This window comes from Callospermophilus lateralis, chromosome 13 (assembly GCF_048772815.1).
Source record: "Callospermophilus lateralis isolate mCalLat2 chromosome 13, mCalLat2.hap1, whole genome shotgun sequence".
Lineage (NCBI taxonomy): Eukaryota > Metazoa > Chordata > Mammalia > Rodentia > Sciuridae > Callospermophilus > Callospermophilus lateralis.
Genome location: NC_135317.1, coordinates 22,405,600 through 22,427,639, shown reverse-complemented (window position 1 = coordinate 22,427,639; position 22,040 = coordinate 22,405,600). Strand labels below are relative to the sequence as shown.

Genomic DNA, 22,040 nt, shown 5'->3' with positions numbered 1-22,040 from the left:
AGTCTGACCAGCTTTCATTTACTCTGTTATTCAATGCAATGTGAATACATCAACTTCTATGGGAACTTCACAGAGGAAAGAAGAGACACTGCAGCTCTGTCGGATTAGAAATTTGATGCTTGGAGATGTGGTAGAAGCCACAGAGCAAGAGGCCTTCTTAGCATGGAGAGGTTAAAGTTAAGATTTCATCTGAGTTAACTCAAGTTCAGTCTAGTTGTATGTGGAAACGCTTAGGAGTTGAAAATGCTAAAAAACTGGAAACTCCAGTTGTGTCTATGATGAATGAGAGTGGCATCAACATATCTTGGATCGATTTAAATTAAGAGAATGAAGGAGTATACCAAGAAGTGGATTAAGTTACTATAGTCACAATGACAGCAGCTTTAAAGGATCATATTTTTGGGGATGTGGTTTACACTTGGTATCTGAGAAGGATGTTTGGATTTTCTAGGCTTTATGATATAGATATTTGTGATAGAGATCACAAAGCAGAAATATCTCAAATAAATAACCTAGTTCTGTATTTTCTTAAAATACATGTGTATGATATCAATATTCCTAAGAGAATGATTAGGAAACTAAGTGTTACTTGCCCCAAATTAGTAACCGGCATCAATTTCCTCCAATTTTAGACCAAGTTGAGTTGAATTTTCTGTTTTATACAACTGAATGCATCTGAAACTAGCATTTTTCAATATCAAATACTCAGTACTTTATGAAACATTAAAGGCACCTTTTACCTTTTTTGTTATTGATCTATATAATGTCACAGCATGGTTCTCACTTAGGGTAATAAGCCTTCAAAATTTAATATTTTTTATTATTGGATATTTAAGTTTCTGACAGAAAATTTCCATGGGTTGTAGAATAAGAGTCTCCTTATTATCCGGTATTTCTTCAAAAGAGTTAGAACATGACCCTGTTCTTACTATTTCAAGCAAATTGTGATAAACCTTTTTTGATATTTTGTTTTTCTATATTCCAAATTAGACATTGAAATCTCAAGGTAGGAGCCATCTGTTTTCCAATTGGAGCCCTTGTTAAGTAGCTGGGCTGATCTTCATGGATGTGCACAGCAGGCCAACTGCAAGGGATCAGAAAATTTGGGAAGACTGTGTCTCAGTAGAAACGGACTAGTGACCAGAGGAGCTACCCAAGGTCTTAACTCTAATATTTGGGATGGCCGATTTTTCTAATATTTGCCAAACAGTATCAAAATTGCAATAGTATCAATATAACACCCTATAACAAAAAAAAAAGAGCTGGTCCTACATCTTACCTGAATTTATGGATACAAATTTATGTAGATAATATAGGAATATCTCAGATTTAATAACACAATGGTTTGTCCCAGGATAGAGTTAAACTTCTCCCAGTGGAGGATTGTTTGGATATATTTAGACACATAAGTTCTCTTTAGAGTTTATCATTTGAGAATCTGTAAGATTTTTATGGATTAATACAAACTCCTTATTTGATATGAATGCTTACAGATGGCCTTGATTTTTTGTTCTTTGTATAATCCCATGATTTCATCATTTCTGTGATTTAAATTGGACTTCAAATTATCAATAGAATCCAAGACCCTATAATGAAGAGCTTTAACCATGGAAGTTTGGTGAGGTTTTAACTAGTGAGGTGTGGTTGATGCAGAGCAAAGGTTTTATGCCCTGTGTCCGGGACATCCAGATATAGTCTTGGGCACTTGCTATCATGTCCAAGTTCACTAGCTGGAGTCCAGGATCAGTACAAACAAACATTCCAAACTTAGAACAGAGATGGAGACAAGGTCCAGGAAATGGAACTCAGGTAAAATCAGGATACACAAGAATCCATGTTTCTAGACCATGGGAGGGACTAGGCAGAATTTTAGTAGTAAATGTAAAAACAGTAGTGAAGCCTGGGGGTTCTCAGTGAGGTTTGTGTCACTGACAAAAGCAGCCTGAGAGAGAGTTTATAGGGCTGGTTGTCTGCCACGAAATTCCTTTCTATTTAATTTTCAGGGTCAGAACTTTTCCTTTGGTTAGTAAACACATTTCTCAGATTACAAAAAAAAAAAAAAGTAAAACATTAATTGAAGGGACTGCAGAAGATTTTCCAATCACTCAAAGTCCTACTTTTCAGAAAGACCTTGGCCTGTGTTGTGTCTTGTGAAATCTGTTCCTACAGGGGAGTCACTTTTGCTTCACTGGCAACGGGCATATCACCATTTTGAGTGCACACTTCTCAGAACTGCACATCCATCAGCAGTGAACATTTTCATTAAAATGCAACGAAAGAACATCCAGAAAATATATTGGCAATGACAAAGTTAAAAGGATAACTTTTTCAAGTTTAAATTTGATGCTATTATTGACAGTCAGATTTTGAAAAGTGCTCAACAGTCATTTTAATTTGCTCTGTGTGTGTTTGGGGAGGGGGGTGAGATAGTTCATTTTATTCAATAATGTGTGACTGACAAAGGGCTCATCTTAAAAAAATCAAAACCACAATTAAAGAGGATTTGTATAAGGGGTGGGGCTTTTTATTTCATATTAGCAAATGCTTTTTCCAATTTTAAGAATGACAAAAAGGTTTAAGTGATTAAAAACCAGGAAGGAGATCAATCCTAGTCTCACTATGCAGAAGAAGTGACTACTTACAGTTTGTATTCTTTCCTTTTCTATTATGCATACTTTATGGATTTATTATATCGTTATTATAATAAGCCCCCTTTAAACTGAGCTCTTATTCCTCTATGTAATAGAGGAATTTTTTTATTGATAAATGTTCATGTCTGACTCTTTTTTTGCTTCAAATATTCCATTTCATCAGTGCATCCATGTTTTCACAACTATTCCAAAATCCATAATAATTTAAGATTTTTCCATTTTTTACCTTTTATGAACCATGTTAAGCAAGGTCATAAATTTTACAAAATGCCTTCATTTAGCATCCTACTTATTGATATTTTTCTCCAGGAATTATCTAACAGATGAAAACTGTAATAACCTTTAGCCTCTTGTTGCCTATTGCAAACTGACTTTCTGTGGCTGTAATTTTTTTGGCTTCCCCTGAGCAGAATGTCAAATGAGTGCAGTTTGTCCTGCACACTTGTCAGGAGTGCATCTCTTGGGACTTGGTAGTCAAACTGTGGAAAGCATTTTACCCATGGGAAAATAAAAAAGGCTAACTAACTTCTGTTGATTTTTGTATATGATTATATTTCTGAGATTTCAAAACATGGTCCATAATCCTGATTTAAAAATTCCTTATGTTTGTGGGCATAGTGTATGATACTTCTAATACTGTATGGTCAAGAAGAGGTGAGAGGCTGAGGGAGAAGGATCGTGAGTTCAAAATCAGCCTCAGCAAAAGCAAGTTGCTAAGCAACTCAGTGAGACCCTGTTTCTAGATAAAATACAAAATAGGGCTGGGGATGTGGCTCAGTGGTCAAGTGCCCCTGAGTTTAATCCCAGGTACCTTCCCTCCAAAATTAGAAAAATAAGGAAAAAAATAAACAAAAACAAAATCAAGAAAAAAATGCAAAACACAGGAATCTGAGGTTTCTAGCTTAACAAATGGTCAATGATTATCTAATCTTATATATTAACTCTTGATAAAATATGGAGAAAATTCAGTAAAAACTAACATTTTTTTCCACTGTGTAGTAATTTACATATTTTTTTCCATATGGAATAAGTGAACTGCTTTGAATTCTTTTCTCACATAGGGAATATTGCTTTAAACTCGCTCTTCCTATAAAATATTGTCTAAACATTAGACAGTAAGTAGAATTGGATAACCATTAGACAAGCAGTTGGAGCTGTGAATTCCAGTTATTTATTGCCCTGTGAAGGCAGAAGAAAGAAGCAGAATCTACCCAGGCTGAGGAGTCACAGGCAATGAATTCCAAACATCAGTATGTGCAGCTCAATGATGGTCACTTCATTCCTGGACTGGGCTTTGGCACCTATAAACCTCAAGAGGTAACAGTAGGAGGTTGGGTTGAGGGTTCAAAAGAGTAGACATAGGATGAATGGAATACAATCTGGGTTGTCAAGGTACTTGCTTCCTATGTGACTCTGGGGGGCTCAGGTGGTCCTGTTTCTCCAGGTGAGAGCTATTCCATAAACAGGGAGGACAGTTTTCAGACATTGCTCTACATCATTGCATGATGGTGTGGTTACCTACTGAGTGTTCTGACCACTCTAAGCCTCCACCCCCCATTTCAGTCTATTGACCAACTTGGTAGAAAAGATGAATGTCAGCACTCTGTTTGCACTGTGAATGGTTTCTCTCTTTATTTCTATACCTCAGGAAATATATTTTCCTCCCAAGAAGGGCAAGAGCCACAGACATCTGTGTAGCAAAATGTACTTGAGATGAAAAACATAGAATAAATGATGGGGATAACTTCCTCTCCACTCTGAGGAAGGCTTCAGCATCTCTCAGAAAGTGCTGCACATTGGCAGAGGAGAATTTTTTGTGTTCTCAACTGTGGGAAATTTACCCGAATGTATACTATAACAACCTGATAAGTCAAATGGTGACCTAAGAAGGGTATTTGTCAATAAATCATCATTGGTTTTGTGTATTATATTGACAGATGACCCTGTGAGCTATGTTCACTATCCTGGAAAGAATCTTGTATTCCATTATCATACTCTGACAACTTAATTATGTGGCAAGAAACTAGTTTTCCTAAAGTTTGAATTTAAAAATTTTTCTTCTGCAAGACTTAAGGAAGTATCCAGTGAGCAAGTATGAAGTCTTATGACAGGATTTGTGAAAATCTGTAGGGAAAAGTGTCATGAAGGGGACACTAGGGCTTCAGTCCTACTCCAAGTGTCCTTATCCCAAAGAAACTCTGGGCTAGAATCAGCAGAGGCCAGTAAAACCTAGGTTGGCATTATCTTGATCTCCTGGAAAAAGAAAGCTTCCAAAAATTTTAAAACATAAAACATTGTGTTTGTTCTGCCTTTATAATCTTTAAAAAATGAACTTTTAAGCCAAGCAAATTTTGTAGACCATACAATAATTGTCGACGTCACTCTTATTACATCTTCCACAATAGAGAGTGAGTCAGCTTTAAGGGCTGATGTTTATGTGACTAATCCCTTATAAAATGAGTAGAATTCCTTATTTGTAACTCTGTATCATAAGAGTATACATTTTTTTCCAGCCAGTGTTTAGTTCTGTCATACAGAGATTCCGTTGTATGCCAGAGTTAACACAGCATATTTCTCTTTGTTCCTGAGCCTGTCATCAACTTTCCCTTGGCTGGCATCTGTTTTTTCATATTTTTTTTAATAACACACAAGGAAACTGGCTATCCCTAAAGGGTATGAAGATTGAATTTATTTATGTATTCTGCAGTCATGTTGGTAGTCCAGTTGTGACAGAGAAGTGGAAATGGTTGCCAAAGACCAGAGAAAATATGTGGAGAGTGCTTTCAGGCATCAGTCCTTATTGAGAAATGCCTCTGGGGAGGGTCCAGTAGTGACTGGCTGAACCACAGCACCTGCCTCCCTCACACTGCTTTGCCAAGAAGGGCTCCCTCCTCCTCATGATGTTTTGTCCTGTGATCACTGGCTGGGTGAGTGACACCCATCCTATCCACACACCATCAGTTCTATCCCAGTTACCACAAACAGAGGGGTTTTATCTTAAATTTTTTTTATATTTTGATTTTATTTTTACATGGCAATATAGTGTTTTTTGACATATGGATGCAAACATGGAGTAGACCTTATATTAATTTGAAAACCAATCGTTTGGATGCACATGATTTGGGGATTCACAGTGGTCTATTTATAAATGAAGGTGTAAAAGTTAAGTCAGATCCATTCCACTGCCTTTCCCATCCATATCACTTCTTGTTTCTCTTCATTCCTCTTCTCTAGTCCTCTGAACTTTGATTCTTTCCCTTCCCTTTCCCAGTTTTTGTATTTGCATACATACAAACACAAATGTTCTGGATATAAACAGAACATTTGATATTTGGTTTTCTAGGACTGGCATATTTCACTTAGCATGATAGTTTTCAGATGCATCCAGTTACTGAAAAATGTCATCAATTCATTTTTTATGGCTGAGTAATATTCTACTGTATATGTAGACCACATTTTCTTTCTCCATTCATCTGATGAAGGGCACCTAGGTTGTTTGCATAGTTCAGCTATTGTGAATTAAGCTGCTATAAACATTGATGTGAATTAGCATATGCACATTAGAGAAAACATTAGGCCTTTGGTTTTGTGGGATTGGTTTATTTCGCTTAGTATGATATTCTCCAACTCCAACCATTCACTGGCAAATGCCATAATGTTGCTCTTTTTGAAAGCTGAGTAATATTTCATTCAATATATATACCACATTTTCTTTATCCATTCATCTATTGAGGGACACCTAGGTTGGTTCCATAGTCTAGCTATTGTGAATTGGCTTCTATAAACATTGTTGTGGCTGCATTACTATAGCATGCTGATTTTAAGTCCTTTAGATATAAACCAAGGAGTGGGATAGCTGGGTCAAATGGTGGTTCCATTCCTGACTTTCTGAGGAATCTCCATACTGCTTTCCATAGTGGTTGCATCAATTTGCAGTCCCACCAGCAATGTATGAGTGTGCCTATTCCACCACTTCCTTGCCAACATTTATTGTTGCCTGTATTCTTAATGATTGGCATTCTGATAGGAGTGAGATGAAATCTTAGAGTAGTTTTGATTTGTATTTCTCTAATTGCTAGAGATGTTGAATACCTTTTTATACATTTGTTGATCAATTGTATTTCTTCTTCGGTGAAGCATCTGTTCAGTTCCTTAGCCCACTTATTGATTGGGTTATTTGTTTATTTGGTGTTTTTTTTTTGAGTTCTGTATATATTCTAGAGATCAATGCTTTATTGGAGGTGCATGTGGTAAAGATTTTCTCCCAATCTGTAGGCTCTCTCCGCACATTATTAAATGTTTCCTTTGCTGAGAAGAAGCCTTTTAATTTGAATACGTCCCATTTATTAATTCTTGATTTTACTTCTTGTGCTTTAGGAGTCTTGTTAAGGAAGTCAGATCCTAGGCAATTTGGTGAAGATTTGGGCCCATTTTTTCTTCTATTAGGCTCAAGGTCTCTGTTCCAGTGCCTAAGTCAAGTCTTTGATCCATTTTGAGTTGATTTTTGTGCAGGGTGAGAAATAGAAGTTTCATTTCATTTTGCTACATATGGATTTCCAGTTTTGCCAGTGCCATTTGTTGAAGAGGCCATCTTTTCTCCAGTGAATGTTTTTGGCACTCTTGTCTAGTATGAGATAACTGTATTTATGTGGGTTTGTCTCTGTGTCCTCTATTCTTTACTACAAGTCTATTTTGGTGCCCCAAACCATGCCATTTTTGTTACTATAGCTCTGTAGTATAGTTTAAGGTCTGGTAGTTTGATGCCTCCTGCTTCACTTTTCTTGCTAAGAATTCCTTTAGCTATTCTGGGTCCCTTATCTTCTAAATAAATTTCATGATTGCTTTTTTTATTTCTATGAAGAATGTCATTGGGATTTTAATTGAAATTGCATTAAATCTGTATAATGCTTTTTGTAATATGGCCATTTTGGCAATATTAATTCTGCCTATCCAGGAGCATGAGAGATCTTTCCATCTTCTGCACAATAAGGTGGGGGGGGCACTAGGGAAGAATAGCATTACTTTAGATTAGCTGGAGGGAAGTGATGGGAGGGAAGAAGAGGGAATGTGGGGATAGGAAAAATAGTAGGATGAAACAGACATTATTACTGTCTCTCTCTCTCTCTCTCTCTCTCTCTCTCTATATATATATATATATATATATATATATATATATATAACTACATGACCAATATGATTCTGCAACATTTACATTCAGAAAAATGAGAAATTATATCCCATCTATGTATATCAAAGTGCATAAATGCATTTACTGACATGTATAACTAATTAAAACAAGTTAAATTTTTTTTTAAAAATTGACGTGACTGCATCACTGTAGTATGGTGATTTTTAACTCCTCTAAATATATTACTGGAAGTGGTATAATTGGGTCAAATGGTTGTTCCATTCTAGTTTTTTGAGGGAGGAATCTCCATACTGTTTTCCAGAGGGGTTGCACCAATTTGCAGTCTCACTGGCAATGTGTGTGTGTGCCATTCCTCCACATCATCACCAACATTTAGTGTGACTTGTATTCTTGATAATTGCCATTCTGACAATAGTGAAGTGAGATCTCACTGTTGTAATAATTTGCATTTCTCTAATTTCTAGAGATGTTGAACATTTTTCATGTACTTGTTGACTTTTTGCGTCTTTTCCTTTGAGAAGTGTCTATTGTGTTCCTTTACCACTTTGTTGATTGGGCTGTTTGGTTTTTTGGTGTGGAAATTTTTGATCTTTATATACTCTTGAAATTAATGACTAACCTCCAATGTGGGTTGCAAGGATTTTCTCCCTTTCAAGAGGTTCAACAGAGCAGTATTGTATGTTAGGCTGCAGAAGCAGTAACATCCTCAGCACTATCTTACTTTATTTGCTTATGGGAACGACATGCCAAGGAACCACTCTCCAGGAATACATGGAAAAAGAATCTTTTCACAGGTAACATAATCTTGCCCTCATTTCCAATGTACATAAGAGAAAGTCAGGGTCCTTTAAGATAATATTTATTGGGCTGAGCACAGTGGCACATGCCTGTAATCCCAGTGTGGCAGAAGGCTGAGACAGGAAGACTGTGAGTTGAAAGCCAGGCTTAACAACTCAGCAAGCCACTAAGCAATGCAGTAATATCCTGTCTTTAAATAAAATACAAAATGGGGCTGGGGATGTGGGTCAGTGGTCAAATGTCCCTGAGTTCAATCCCTGGTACTGAAAAAAAAGATAATACACATCTGGATGTACAGGGCCAGGCTTGCTCTCATTATTTCATAATTGGCCAGGATTTGGGGAACAAAAATGGACATTCAGGGAATTGGCATTTTACTATCCCCCTCTTTTTAGAATGATATATCTATCTTTCTCTAGGAGACTGGAATTGTGTTGTGTCCTAGCATAGGGTGTCAATTTAATCAGTCCCACTGAAAAATCTTAGAAAATTATCTCAATAGCTTTTCTTGCACAAATATTTCCCATGTGGTTTCAAAATTCACCATAGGGGGAATTTAGTATATTCTGTGTTTCATCTTTGGGAGAGGATTTATAGAATCCTGCACAGTATTTCTTCTATAGTCATTCCATGAACTATTCACCTGCATTAACTGTACTTAGTGACTTCATCACATAAATTATAACATGATTATTCCTGTATGCTGTGTCTTCTGAGTCCTTCCAGAAACTCAGTGAACTTGAGTTGCTCCTGGGGTCCTGTGATGCCACTGGATTAGGATTTCTGTGTCTGAAGACGCTTCCTGGATGCCAGACTCCTGTAATTAACTAGGAAAAACAGACAAAATTGGTTTGGGGTCATTACTCCAAATACTGAACTAACCCAAGGCATGCATGGGCAAAGTTGGCTTTTGTGAGAACACTGCTTCTGCTCATGACATTCAGAATTGCTCTTTTGGCTACTTAGTCATGTTTTATATAGGAGAAAAGTGGGCCCTCAAAGTTCAGGGTACCATCGCCTTATCACATTATTAAGAAGTCTGAAGACAATATTGGAATTTAAAATTTCTTCCAATCTAATGAACTGTTCACTTTTCTCATGGTGAGTTATTTCTTATAGTATGATTCTCAAAAAAAAAAACCTTCTGGTTATTGCTCTAGGTTTCTAAGAGTAAGACCACAGAGGCCACCAAAATAGCAATAGAAGCTGGGTTCCGCCATATTGATTGTGCTTATGCATACCAAGTAGAAGAGGAGGTAGGACTGGCCATTAGAAGCAAGATTGCAGATGACACTGTGAAGAGAGAAGACATATTCTATACTTCCAAGGTATTGTGTATACAGTGTAAAAATTACTGCAATATGATGTAAAGAAGTGAAGTTATGTTAGGTGATCAGTTGTGGGAATGTGATTATTTTTACAATGTTTATTCACATATAAGATCCAGTATCCAGAGATGTATTATAAATTCCTGTTCACAGTCTACAAATGTATAACTTTAAAGTTTTTTACTTTTCTGATTCTCCCTTCAGCTCTATGACTTTGTATTGTTTGTAGAATGAGATAGAGTTATGACCAGATTCTGGATTCATTATCTCCTTGGTGATTTTGTAAAATTTCTTATCATTCTGAATATCTACTTTTACATCTGTCATTATCAAAGAACAATGTAGGACAGTTCCATGGGTACAAAAGAAGATCCAGCTAAAGTATCTTGATTTGTGTCTCACACATATTAAATATTCAAAATGTGTTTCTTTCACTTCTGTAAACAAAAAATATTTATTCTTATCTAATGAAATGAATGGATGAGATACACTAACAACAGCTTTGCAATCTCTATGAATCACTATTCAGATATTAAATATGTTATTGTTTGCTAAAAATTATATCTCTTGATTAATTCCTTCCATAGTTCAAATGTTTTACAAATAATAACTGAAAATATAATCCAGTTCACATGAACTGGTCAGATTAGTGGAACCAAAAACTTAAAGAGATATCATTCTTGTGATCTCAAGCTTCCAAGCAATTGACAAATCAATATTTTAATATGGAGTTAAACAAATATCCAAACTATGCTTCCTTTCTTTAATCTCTGTAGCTATGGTCCACTTTTCATAGGCCAGAGCTGGTCCAATCTTGTTTGAAAAGATCACTGAAGAAACTTCATTTTGACTATGTTGATCTCTACCTTATTCATATCCCGACTGCAATGAAGGTAGGTAATTTACATCATCAAACCTATTTAATTTCAGCTGTCAGCATGACCATCATTACCATGGATGGTTGAATTTAGCTTCAATTATAAAATTATGTAAATAATTTATATGAATTATAGAAAGTCCGAATTATGTCTAAATTCATGATTAGATGTAATCTTCAGAGACTTCTCAATTAATTCATTCATTATGTCTAGATATGGAGGTTTGCTTGGTTTTGGTCTCAGCCTTTTTTACTGGTGGTTCATATGACTTTGGGGCAGTTAAAATACCATGGCCATTAATATTAGAGAGGGTCTCTCCATCTTCCAACATCAAATCTTGAATTGAAACTTGATTGATGATCTTTGGTACACTTACTTACACCCACATGCGTTCAGGTAGATAAAGAAACTGTTTATCTTGTGCTATCACTGAAATCCATTATTGCTGAAGATCAAGCCCATGCATCCTCTGAATTTCCCAGTGAAAGACTTTTCCCCAGGACAAAATATAGGGTCAGGAAATGTAACATGAGCCAACTACGAGTCCTCATTAGGTGATTAAGAAAATCATATAGAATTATAAATATATGTATATATATGTAATTATCATTTTTTATTGGTTGCTCAAAACATTACAAAGCTCTTGACATATCATATTTCATACATTTGATTCAAGTGGGTTATGATGTAATATAGATATACATAGATGTATGTAAAATTGAACATATAGATAATTAGATGTAAGAGAAGAATATAGGAAGCTAAGCACTGAAAGGTATTCCTTACACATTCACATGTAAACATTTTATAAATAGATGAATATAGAGTGATGCTTTGCTCCACCCCTCCCCTGACTCAGGCAATGGCAAGGCCCTACTGAGGTGAATAGCACAAGGCATCCATACTCTGGAGAGAGCACAGTATGTTTCTGGGAATGGGCTGGTTTGTTTTGTATTCCTTTAATAAGTATAGTTGTGACTTCTCATATGACCATTAAGTATGAAGGAAAAAACATGACTTTCCCAATTAATGCAACTACTTCTAAAGAATGGACCCCTGCTGCTCTAAATGCAATGATTCAGCTGTGGAACATAAATTATTAATGTCTAATGAAAAACTCCCTGTATTCCTGTCAAGCAAGTTTTTGAGAAATTAAATTAATATCTAGAGAAGAAGAATTAATTTTAAGAAAACAGATTAATGCTTGGTACTGGGCAACTTGTTCTTGTTCCTGTGCAAAATGGTTTGTACTCTTACTCTTTTTTTTGGGGGGGGGGTTCAATAAGAGGCTTTTAATAAGGATTTTAGAATTAAAAGCTCCAGTTTCAGCATTGTCTCAATGTTCAGAAAGCCTGTTTATAAAAGAAGTCAAACCAACACTAACCCCCTTAGCATGAACCCACCTTTCTTCTTAGTAAATTTTACTTTTGAATAGTGAAAAAACCCCCAAAACCCCAACAGGTTAAAACAAGTCAAACACCTACTCTATGCAGATAGAACCTTCACAAAGGTCAACTGAAGTAATCCAGAGCTAAAACTGAATCGTGAAGATTTCAATGAAGTCACCAGTCATGTAACACAAATAAAGTCAATTATTTACACACTCGGTCAAGCCCAACAAGCAACGTGCCCAAGAAGCATTAACCTTTGTTTTGTGCCATCCTGAAGACTTGCACATAGTTTAACATTTTTAAGAGTGTGTTTTCCACGGTGTGGTAATGCTTTGGTACTATTCATATAAGATCTCATCTATCCCACCTACTCACCTCTTCTCCAAGAGGAGATTTCATTCTGCTTGAAAAGTTTTGCATAAATTAAAATCTTTAACAAATATTAATATGAAGGAAGGTGACACAGGATGCAACACATACAGTCAAGCTTCTCTCTATATAATTAGAAATTACTTCCTCCATCAAGGTATTTGCACCAAAAAGCTCAGTCTGTCCTGCTTAACCATCAGTAGTACAGGTTTGATTCATCAGAAAGTTGGAGAGACTCAATTATATCAAAATTATTAACAACTACCTCTAGGGGGCAAGACATGTTATTGAGTTATGACAAATCTACTAACATGAGGGAAAACAAGTGTAGCCAGCCATCTTTAAAAAATGCCCCAACCACTGCTTCTCAATATAGAAAGACTAAAAACTACATATGGTTTATCATACAACAAATCCCATCTGTGTTCCCTGAAATTCCCCTAATTTAATTCATTAGAAGGGGATTATTAAAAAAAAGACTTAAAGAGCACTTTATAGCAGCATTCAGCTTTCCTATGAAATACTCAGCATCTTAAATATTATGTACACTTCTTTTTTCTTTTAGTAAGCTAGACACTGGCTTCAACGTTTATGGGACTGGAGGAAAAAATAACCCATTCAAAACTATTCTAGGAAATTGTCTTTTGGCAGAATAGCAGGTATCCAAGTTAAAAATAGTAAGGTCAGTTTGTTGCTTTATGGTCTTTTCAAAATTTAAATCATTTTTGTTCCCCTTCTACATAAACCTCAGTCACCACTCCTGAGTGGAGATGGGCAGAGGTTCGGGCCCCTGCTCCTCTGGCTTCTCTGCAGTTGTCTTCTTATTGCTGCAGCAAGGCTTGAACAGATGTGTGTCAATGAGGACTTCTCCAAAACGGCCTTTATAGATAATCCCACAACAAATTTTCTGTCTTTTCCAGTAAGTAAGATCTAAAAAGGAAAAAAACTGGTGTTCTATTAGAGCCAGAAGCCATTTCTGTATCTGAGCCATCATCTGACTGGTTACTGTAACAAGGAGATTGAGCTGGGGAGGCACTTGAGGTGGTACTGTGAGCATCAGAATTGTGACGTTTAAATTCCTTCTGCAGTTTACTGATCTGGTTGCTTTTTATCCTGTTTCCAGATAGAGTTTTTACATTCTTTGGTTTCAAAGTAGGCTTTAGGCTAGGTCCTGCCCTTGCGTCTACCACATGATTCCAGTTTTTTTTTTTTTTTTCTTTTGAACCTGCTGGTAACTTCTTCCATCTTTTCACAAGCAGAACACAGGCATTACAGATGTCTCCTGAACGAGTCTCATGCAGCCCAAAACAGCTCTGGAAGTCCTTTTCATAACGTTTACTATCAGTGAATCGTTGTTTGATTAAAATTAAAAACAATTTAACCACTTGCCGTAACCATGGCACTGGTTCCAGTCAGTAAGTCAAGAAAGAATAGTCAAGGTATAGGCCAATAGTTGGGACATTTCTAGCTATTATTAAAATTTAACTAAAGAGAAACAGTTCAAAGCAAAATGCGAACTGAAAGGAAAAATGCTTGCTTATGCATAAGCCAAGATACATTCTTCTATTTTAATTGTAGCTACGTAATATTTTGTTTCTCTGAATAATGATTCCTGTTTTGTAACCACAAAGTACTATGAGCCTGCCAAAATGAAAAGTATATATGATCAACTTCACAAGTAAAGATTGGGATTCAACACCTTCCCTTGGTGTCTGTGTTGTTTCTCCACCCCCACTTTCGCCAACTCCTCACCATCAGTTCGCCTCTTGAGACCTGCTGTTGGAGCTGGACCCCGACAATGCTTTACTTATTTCAAGAAGGGTTAGTGTCCCTCCCCCTGGATATACCTAGCAGCATTACTGTATGTGGACATATGGATTCAGCAAAGTCACTGTTATGATCACTTCTATTTCAGCCAGGGGAAGAGCTTTACCCAAAAGATGAAAATGGAAAAGCAATATATGACTCAGTGGATCTCTGTGCCACATGGGAGGTGAGTGCCTGAAGGAGTGATCTCACAGGAAGGCAAGAAGGTGACAGTTCATGCCAGCTTCTGTAATTATGGATCCAGAAATCATTATGTTTAAAAGGGAATTTTTGCTAGGGTGGTGGGGAGGAACACATTCCTGGAATGTAACAGAGAGAAATAGAGGAGGAGGACTGATGACAATGAGAACATGACCCTCCTGCGTCCATATGCAGTCATGTCTGATGCCCTGAAGAGGACACAGGAATTCCTTACTGGCTCTCAACACCTTCCCATATCATCTTTACCATTTTTCTCCTCTTCACAATCAATTCATCAGCTTTATTGTCACTCCTGGACAGTGCTCCTATTAACAGTTATGTCTTGCCTTCATAGTGACATAGTCCATTGTACATATGCCTCTTCCTAACTCCTTCCTCCCAAGGCCATGGAGAAGTGCAAGGACGCAGGATTGGCCAGGTCCATTGGGGTGTCCAACTTTAACCGCAGGCAGCTGGAGATGATCCTGAATAAACCAGGCCTCAAGTTTAAGCCTGTCTGCAACCAGGTGAGAGCCCTGAGCCTCACTGCCATCTCTTATTCATTTCCTTGTATCTGCACCACTTCCCGGTGTCTGGCCTGTACTGTCCCCCAGTTCATTCACCATGGTGGAACAAAAGAATCTAAGATTATCCACTGTCTTGGAGTGTGTGGAGGATTCTCAATTGTATCTCTGCTGAATCATTAGTGAAATGAGGGGAAGATCTTAGTTCCTAGTATGTGGCAGAATCTGGTGATGTAAAGGTGATCAAGTAGGAGGATGGTTATTTATTTGACTTCAGTGCAAGGTGAGCTTGTCCTTGAGCAATGAAGGAAGACCAGACACTGGAAGGGTGAATGTGCTGTGGGGGGAACTGTGTGTGGAAAAGAAGGTGAGTACACAGGAATGGGCAGTGAGCAAAAAAGAATGAAAATAGATCAGTGGTCAGGGTTTGAGTGGAGGTTGGGTGCCTGAGTCCCTGCTATCTCTTATTTCAGCTTCTGGATCCAGAGGAACAGTTAACAAAGAGAATAAAGCAGATCTTGTGAAATTTAAATGACTGAGAGGAAGTTACTTATTTATGGTGATACTGATGGTGGATGAAATCCACATTCAGGAACTTTTAGCTAATTATACAGTTGGCCTTGTGCCTGAGCCCCTCTTACTTGCTTTTCTTGATGCTTTCAGATATCAAATCAACTGTGCAATCCCATGTATTGTGTGCATGGTTCTGTGCTCTAACTTACTTTTGGCAAGTTTCAGACATGGTGTAATAGTCGGTATTTGGAACAAAGCTTACAAAAACAATGAGTTCACATATAGAGACTGAGCACTATATATTTCTAATAAGAATGTTAAAAATGAAATATTTTTAATATTAGTTTTACACCATTTTTTATCACGAAAATTTTCAAACATAAAAAAACTTCAGAGCATGATACTGGACATCCATATTTTCCACCCTGTATCTAAAATTGTTGACTTTGTGGAACACTGTGAGATATTTATTTATGTGGGAATCTTTATAAATATGTGTGATATTTTGCTAAATCTCTTCAAAGTAAATTGTGGATTCAGTTTTAGAGAGCTCAGGGAACATATCCTAGGAATGAAGATGATCTCCCATGGAGCACATTTACAATGCTACATCTAAAGGTAGCAGTAAATCTCTCACATCATCTAAATCCCAACTGTGTTCAAGTGTCTGAAATACCTTTTGTAGTTCTTTCCAACCTCAGGATGGGACTCAGGTTCACATATTCCTTCTCTCATGTTTCTTGACCTCTTTTCACACAGAAAGTTCAGGTTTTCCACATGATATTGAACCAGGGTTTTTGTTTTTTTTTTTAACTGTCTTATATATCATTTAATTTGTTTTACATTCCCATTTTCAGTCAGTTAGGAGGTAGAGTTGAGTTCCTTCTTATAGATCAAGGGTCTGCCGAGGAGCCAAGGCATCCAGAGTGGTCCTCAGTTACTGGGTTTTGCATCAGACTAGAACAGCACCCGACATGTTGCTCAGAGCAGCAGGCATGGGGTGATTAGAAAGCAAAAAGGTGAAACTCCCCAAAGAGAGACTGAATCTTCACAGAGAGGAGGGGCATGGCATGCCCATCTTGCTTTCCAGTCTTGTTGGGTGTATCATGGAAGTTTTTAGATTTCTGCCCAGGTTGACCTCTTGAGTGTTGACTGACACTAAGGTTTTTCTTCAGATTTTTCGAGTCTCCACTATGCATATTACTGCCCTGCAGAGGGGAGATTTTCAGGTCAGGTCCCTTTGTCCCACATTGACTGGTTCAAATTGTGATTTGTTAATAGAGATTATGGTGGGGGGATTTATTCTAAGCTCCTTGAGTTCTAGAATCTGTTTTTCTTTTTCTTTTGATGAATAAATTTACCCAAATGTCAACCGCAGAATACTTACCAAATGTCTGTCAAACTTGTTCTGTGAGTCTTTGACCAAATTCTTGATTTATGGCACAACGTTAATGTCCCAATTGAATTTTTAAAAATTCAGCTTCTTTTATTTGCATTTTTGTTTTCATATTAACATTAGAACCAGATACCTTCTACCTTGTCCACTGCAGGTAGAATGTCATGTTTATCACAACCAGAGGAAACTGCTGGACTTCTGCAAATCCAAAGACATTGTTCTGGTTGCCTATGGTGCTCTTGGAACTCAACGATACAAACAATGGTAATGAGAACCTCAGGGAGTTGACCTCAAATGCCATTAATGATGAGCTATCTATAGTCCTACAAGACTTAGAGTTCTAAAGGTCATTCTCAACTGACCCTGGAAGAGCCGAGAATTTACATTTCTGGGAAGATCCCATAGGACACTGATGCTGCTGGCACAGGGACTGCATTTGAGGATCCCTGTTTAGAGTGGTCCAAAGAGACCTGAGTCTCTTTTGTGGGTGGATCAGTGGTGCTTGCTGTAATCCTACTGACTCAGAATGCTGAGGCAGGAAGACTTCAAAACTTGAGGCTAGTGTCAGAAATTCAATGAGGTCCTGTCTCAGAAATAAAAGTAAAAAGGACTAGGCTGAAGGCTCTGTGGTAGAAAGCCTTTGGATTCAACCCACAGTAAACCACATCCCCCCCAAAAGGGAAATATATGAAATCCTCCTAACTAACTTGGCCTCAGGGCTTCAGCATCTCTGTTTCCTTCCAGGGTTGACCAGAACTCCCCAGTTCTCTTGGATGATCCAGTTCTTGGTGCCTTGGCAAAAAAGCACAAACGATCCCCAGCCCTGATTGCCCTCCGCTACCAGCTGCAGCGTGGGGTTGTGGTTTTGGCCCAGAGTTTGAAGAAGAGTGAAATAAAAGAGAACATTCAGGTAGAGAGGAGGGCTGTGGGAATGTGTGTTCTTACACAGTGTCCTTCACATGTGTGCTTCTTTGAAACTTGTAAGGATGATATTGAGACCAGTCAATATCCACAGCATGTCCTCTGCATGTAAGATTTCATGTTTTCAGAAGTGTGTTCTTTTACTCCACAATGGGACATGCAGTATAGCCATTTAGAAATAAGATTGGATAAATCGCAGAGGTTTGGTTTTCAGCATGTCTGGCCATGTATTATATAACTCTGTGCAAGACAACTTTGTATGTTCTTTTTACTTATTTTCTGAAATGAGAATTTGGATTGGGTGATTTTCATTCTATGAATTATGATTTTATTTTACATCTCCCCAATTCCTCAATGTATAGTAATATTCCTATATTTATTCATTTTTAGCTTTTACACTTGTCTATTGTCAGTTTATGGACTGCCATTTAATTGGTTTGCTTTTCTTTCATTTTCAATAGGAGAACAATTTTTGAATCATCACTAGAGCAGTTACAAGAAAACCTACCCAATATTGAGATTAATACAAAGAACAATTGTTTCTAAGTTTTCTCTCTTTGCCTTGGCTCAGCCTGAACTCAGTGATTGTCTTCCAGCTACCCAGGCTACTCATGTTTTTGCAATCAACTCTGATATGCATGTGCAGGACAGTGTGGTCCCTCTGGTGTAGTCCTGCTTGCTCTGTTTTCTGGGAGTGTCTCAGCTCCTCTCCATGGTACTTTACATCCGTTAGTGGACAACCCAGGCTTCACCTCATCACACAGCACTCTCCCTAGGCAATGAATGGAATCTCCCAGAGCCTTCTCATGCCTCAGCTCAGAGTAGCTTCTACCATGTTCTAATGGCCAATGAAAGAGACAAGGCATGACTCAAGAGGTGCAGAAATAGACACCATCTCTTAGTGAAAGAAGCTTCAAATTCACATAGGAAAGAGATTGAAGACTGGGATGTATGAATTATTGGGGAGAGCATTTTTGTAAACAATTGACCACATTGGTATATTCTGCATATTTTTTTTTCAGATGCAATTGTGTTTGTTGAAATATATTCTCCCACATTCTACTTGTGCTTCTATTCTCCTTTGGGTGTATTTTCATGAACAAAGTTCCTTCTCTAATTGGTGTCTTCATGCCTGGACTTTGTGGATAATGAGTGTCATATTTTTACTTATATTGGCAAATCTAGTATTTTATTACATTTCTTTACAAAATTCTTACAGTCCTTAATTCCACATATAATTCAATATCATTTTTTTAAACATTGTATGAAATGAAAAACCAAATAGACACATAATTTTTAAATGACTAACTAAAAGTTCGCAGCAACAGGATTACATTTCGGACTACTTTTCTATTATAAAGAACATAGAATCGCTTTATCAATCTCTATGCAGATTGTCTCTACTTGTTTGATACTGCATTGGATTCCTTAATAAATTCAGAGAGAAACTACTTTTTGAATTATTAAAGATTCTACTCCATGATTGTGATATGAGTTTCCAATATTTAACTAGTCTTTAAACATACTGCAGTAAACTTATCCATGAAGGCATTTGTATTAATTCTGTTATATTTATTCCTACAGTAGTGACAATTTTGATAATCTTTAAATAACATACCCATTTTCATTTTCACTTGCAACTTTCCAAATGTACAGAAAAACTCAAAGAGGAATGAAGAGAATGCTATTTATCTAATTCCTCAATTTTTAAATAATCAATATTTTCCTCTCTTACAATTTCTTAAGAAAATTACCAAGATTTATGTATCCATTCTTTTTCAGTATGACAGAAATTCCTGAAAACCTTTTCACCAATAAAATGTCTTAAATTTAGACATGGTGACATGGTGATTCTTGAAGCTAGCTCCCCCGGCCTTGCCTTTTTTTTTTTTTTTTTTTTTTTGAAGAGGATATAATTAGTACAATTGCTGACTTAAAAAATCTGATCAAAAATCATTGGTTGAGTTTTAACTGTTCATTGATGGGATATAGAAATCAAACTGTATCATTGAAGTAATTAAATCATCTTACATGTTTCATGATGTTGCCACTGGATTTCTCTGGGTCTCTTAACTATATGACACTGTAGTCTTGGAACAACATTGTTTTACTACAACTTCTTTTTGAAATCTCTTTTTGTCTGTAGTGGTGCAGTTTCTGTATAATACATGTCAAAAGTGATTTCTTTTCAATTTTCACCTGATATTTATTGACCATTTGAGTATTTTGTTTGATGTCTTTAATAACTATTGGAAACTTTTGAGATATTTTAAATGTTTCTGCAACATCATTATTTCATTGGATTTTCATGATTGGCAATATGCAGTCTAAATATGCTAAAAACTTTCTACTTGTGTGACAGGTTTTTGATTTTGAGTTGACTGAAGAAGACATGAAAGTCCTAGATGGCCTGAACAGAAATTTTCGCTATGTTGCCATGCCATCGTGAGTAACTTTGATAGACATGTGGCCTTTGTTTATTTATTTTCCAGTCTTTCTCCCTTTTCAGTGCAGCTTTGATTACAGCCCAGACACTGCAGTTGGTGTCAAAAGGCTTCCATTTGGGCTGTTGGGAGGACATTTGGTTTCAAATTAAAAACTGTAGACATCTTAATGCAGAGGATAGAGTTGTTTTTGAGAAGAAAGATTCAAAAGCAAGAGAAGAGTGTGCAGAAAAAACAACCTTGTTGAAGAGAATTAATAATCATGAGAAAAAAATCTTTACTCTTTTTGGATGCTTTGTGATTATAGAATCTGGCATTGGACATCATATATTATAAGTGAGAATAAATAAGGAATTTATGTCCCTTATGCCTGTTGGAATTTTAATTTATAATAGAAATAAATGTGATGATGTTTTAAAGGGGATTAGACAATCCATGATTACACAGGCTTAAATATTTGCAGACATATTCTTATCATTACTAACATTTTTGTTAATATAGATATAAATGAAGAAGTAGGAATATAATGCCAAGAGGCAGTAGCAAGCAATCGGCAATTCTTGTTACCTATTATGTTTCAAGAAGTAATGATTTTCTGTTGTATTATTTCTAAATTATAGAAATCTAAATAATAAATGCAGAGCTCCTGAGATTTGCATGTGTATCTTCTAAACAACATTCTTTCCATATCCAAAAAGCACCATGTTGTCTGTGATGGGCAGTGAGTAAATAATCATTAATGAATTAGTTAAATGGAATTGAGATGGCTAGCAATGTACTGCACATCTAAAATACTTTTTGTATTGGTCAATATATGAACTTATCCTTATACAAAACATATGAAAGCAGAAACAGAAATATCTCAGTGAAAGCAGAAACAGATTGCACCACATTTATTTACTTACTTTGTGGAAAAGGACACATTCTTCTTCCCCTTCACAAAGTAAGTAAATAAATGTGGTGCAATCTGTTTCTGCTTTCACTGAGATAAGAAATAAGAAAGAATTTCTTTGATTTGGTAGATTGACAAATAGAGCTAAGGAAGATGAATATGAGTGAATTCTTGTCTCTGAATCATTGTCTTCTGTTCTTGGTAAGGGAACAGAATTTGTATAATTTAGTTAGAATTAAAACACCATCTCCTATATGGCTATGTTCATGAGTGTAGAAATGGCAGATTGTACAATCATTGGGGAAATATAATGAAGCTCAGTAGGTATCACTTATTTATCCTGTAGAATTGCAGCCACTGAGTCTATGTTACATATTTTTCTTTTTCATTTTAGTATGTCCGACCACCCAAATTATCCATTTGCTGATGAATACTAACCTGGACACCTTTGTCATGACTACAATTAGTATCCCCCACTTTGATTGGGATGCAGGAGGTGGCTCAGATGCTCCTGATTGGATACATCACTTCTGTTAATCCATACTTTCTTAGCAACTCACATTCTGACAAAGCAAAGTTCACCAGTCTAGTAAAGAAGACACTAAATTCTCAACAATTTTTGAAAAAAGAAAATAAAGTTGTTTTTCGCAAGATTCTGCATTCACTCTATTTCATTTATGATTAGTTTCTTTTTGACTCATTATAAACAAAAACTAATGTGGCTTTAAGCCTGTCAGCAAGAGCTTGGTCATGCTAACCCATTCCTGGGATTGAAAAAG

General features: G+C 36.6%; 1 protein-coding gene and 1 pseudogene across 3 annotated transcripts; one reads left to right on the top strand and one right to left on the bottom strand.

Annotated features, from left to right (window-relative positions):
- The first annotated feature begins 3,884 nt into the window (after positions 1–3,884).
- Positions 3,885–21,698, top strand: LOC143412168 (estradiol 17 beta-dehydrogenase 5-like). Of its 3 annotated transcripts, XM_076872959.1 has the most exons (9): positions 3,885–3,968; positions 9,759–9,926; positions 10,703–10,819; positions 14,480–14,557; positions 14,976–15,098; positions 17,159–17,268; positions 17,749–17,914; positions 20,288–20,370; positions 21,656–21,698. In XM_076872959.1, exons 1-9 carry the CDS (start codon positions 3,885–3,887, stop codon positions 21,696–21,698), a joined length of 972 nt encoding a protein of 323 aa, XP_076729074.1. The 3 variants fall into 3 exon arrangements, with proteins under 3 accessions (XP_076729074.1, XP_076729076.1, XP_076729075.1); XM_076872961.1 differs by lacking the exon at positions 9,759–9,926; XM_076872960.1 differs by lacking the exon at positions 14,480–14,557.
- On the bottom strand, positions 13,316–14,421 carry LOC143379482 (SIN3-HDAC complex-associated factor pseudogene; annotated as a pseudogene).
- Positions 21,699–22,040: the final 342 nt, after the last annotated feature.

Bases quoted from the DNA above. Each gene is read 5' to 3' on its own strand.
- LOC143412168 (XM_076872959.1), top strand. From the start codon at position 3,885: ATGAATTCCAAACATCAGTATGTGCAGCTCAATGATGGTCACTTCATT. The intron at 10,820-14,479 runs GTAGGTAATTTA...CTTCTATTTCAG, and splicing joins ATATCCCGACTGCAATGAAG to CCAGGGGAAGAGCTTTACCC. The intron at 17,915-20,287 runs GTAGAGAGGAGG...CTTGTGTGACAG, and splicing joins AAATAAAAGAGAACATTCAG to GTTTTTGATTTTGAGTTGAC.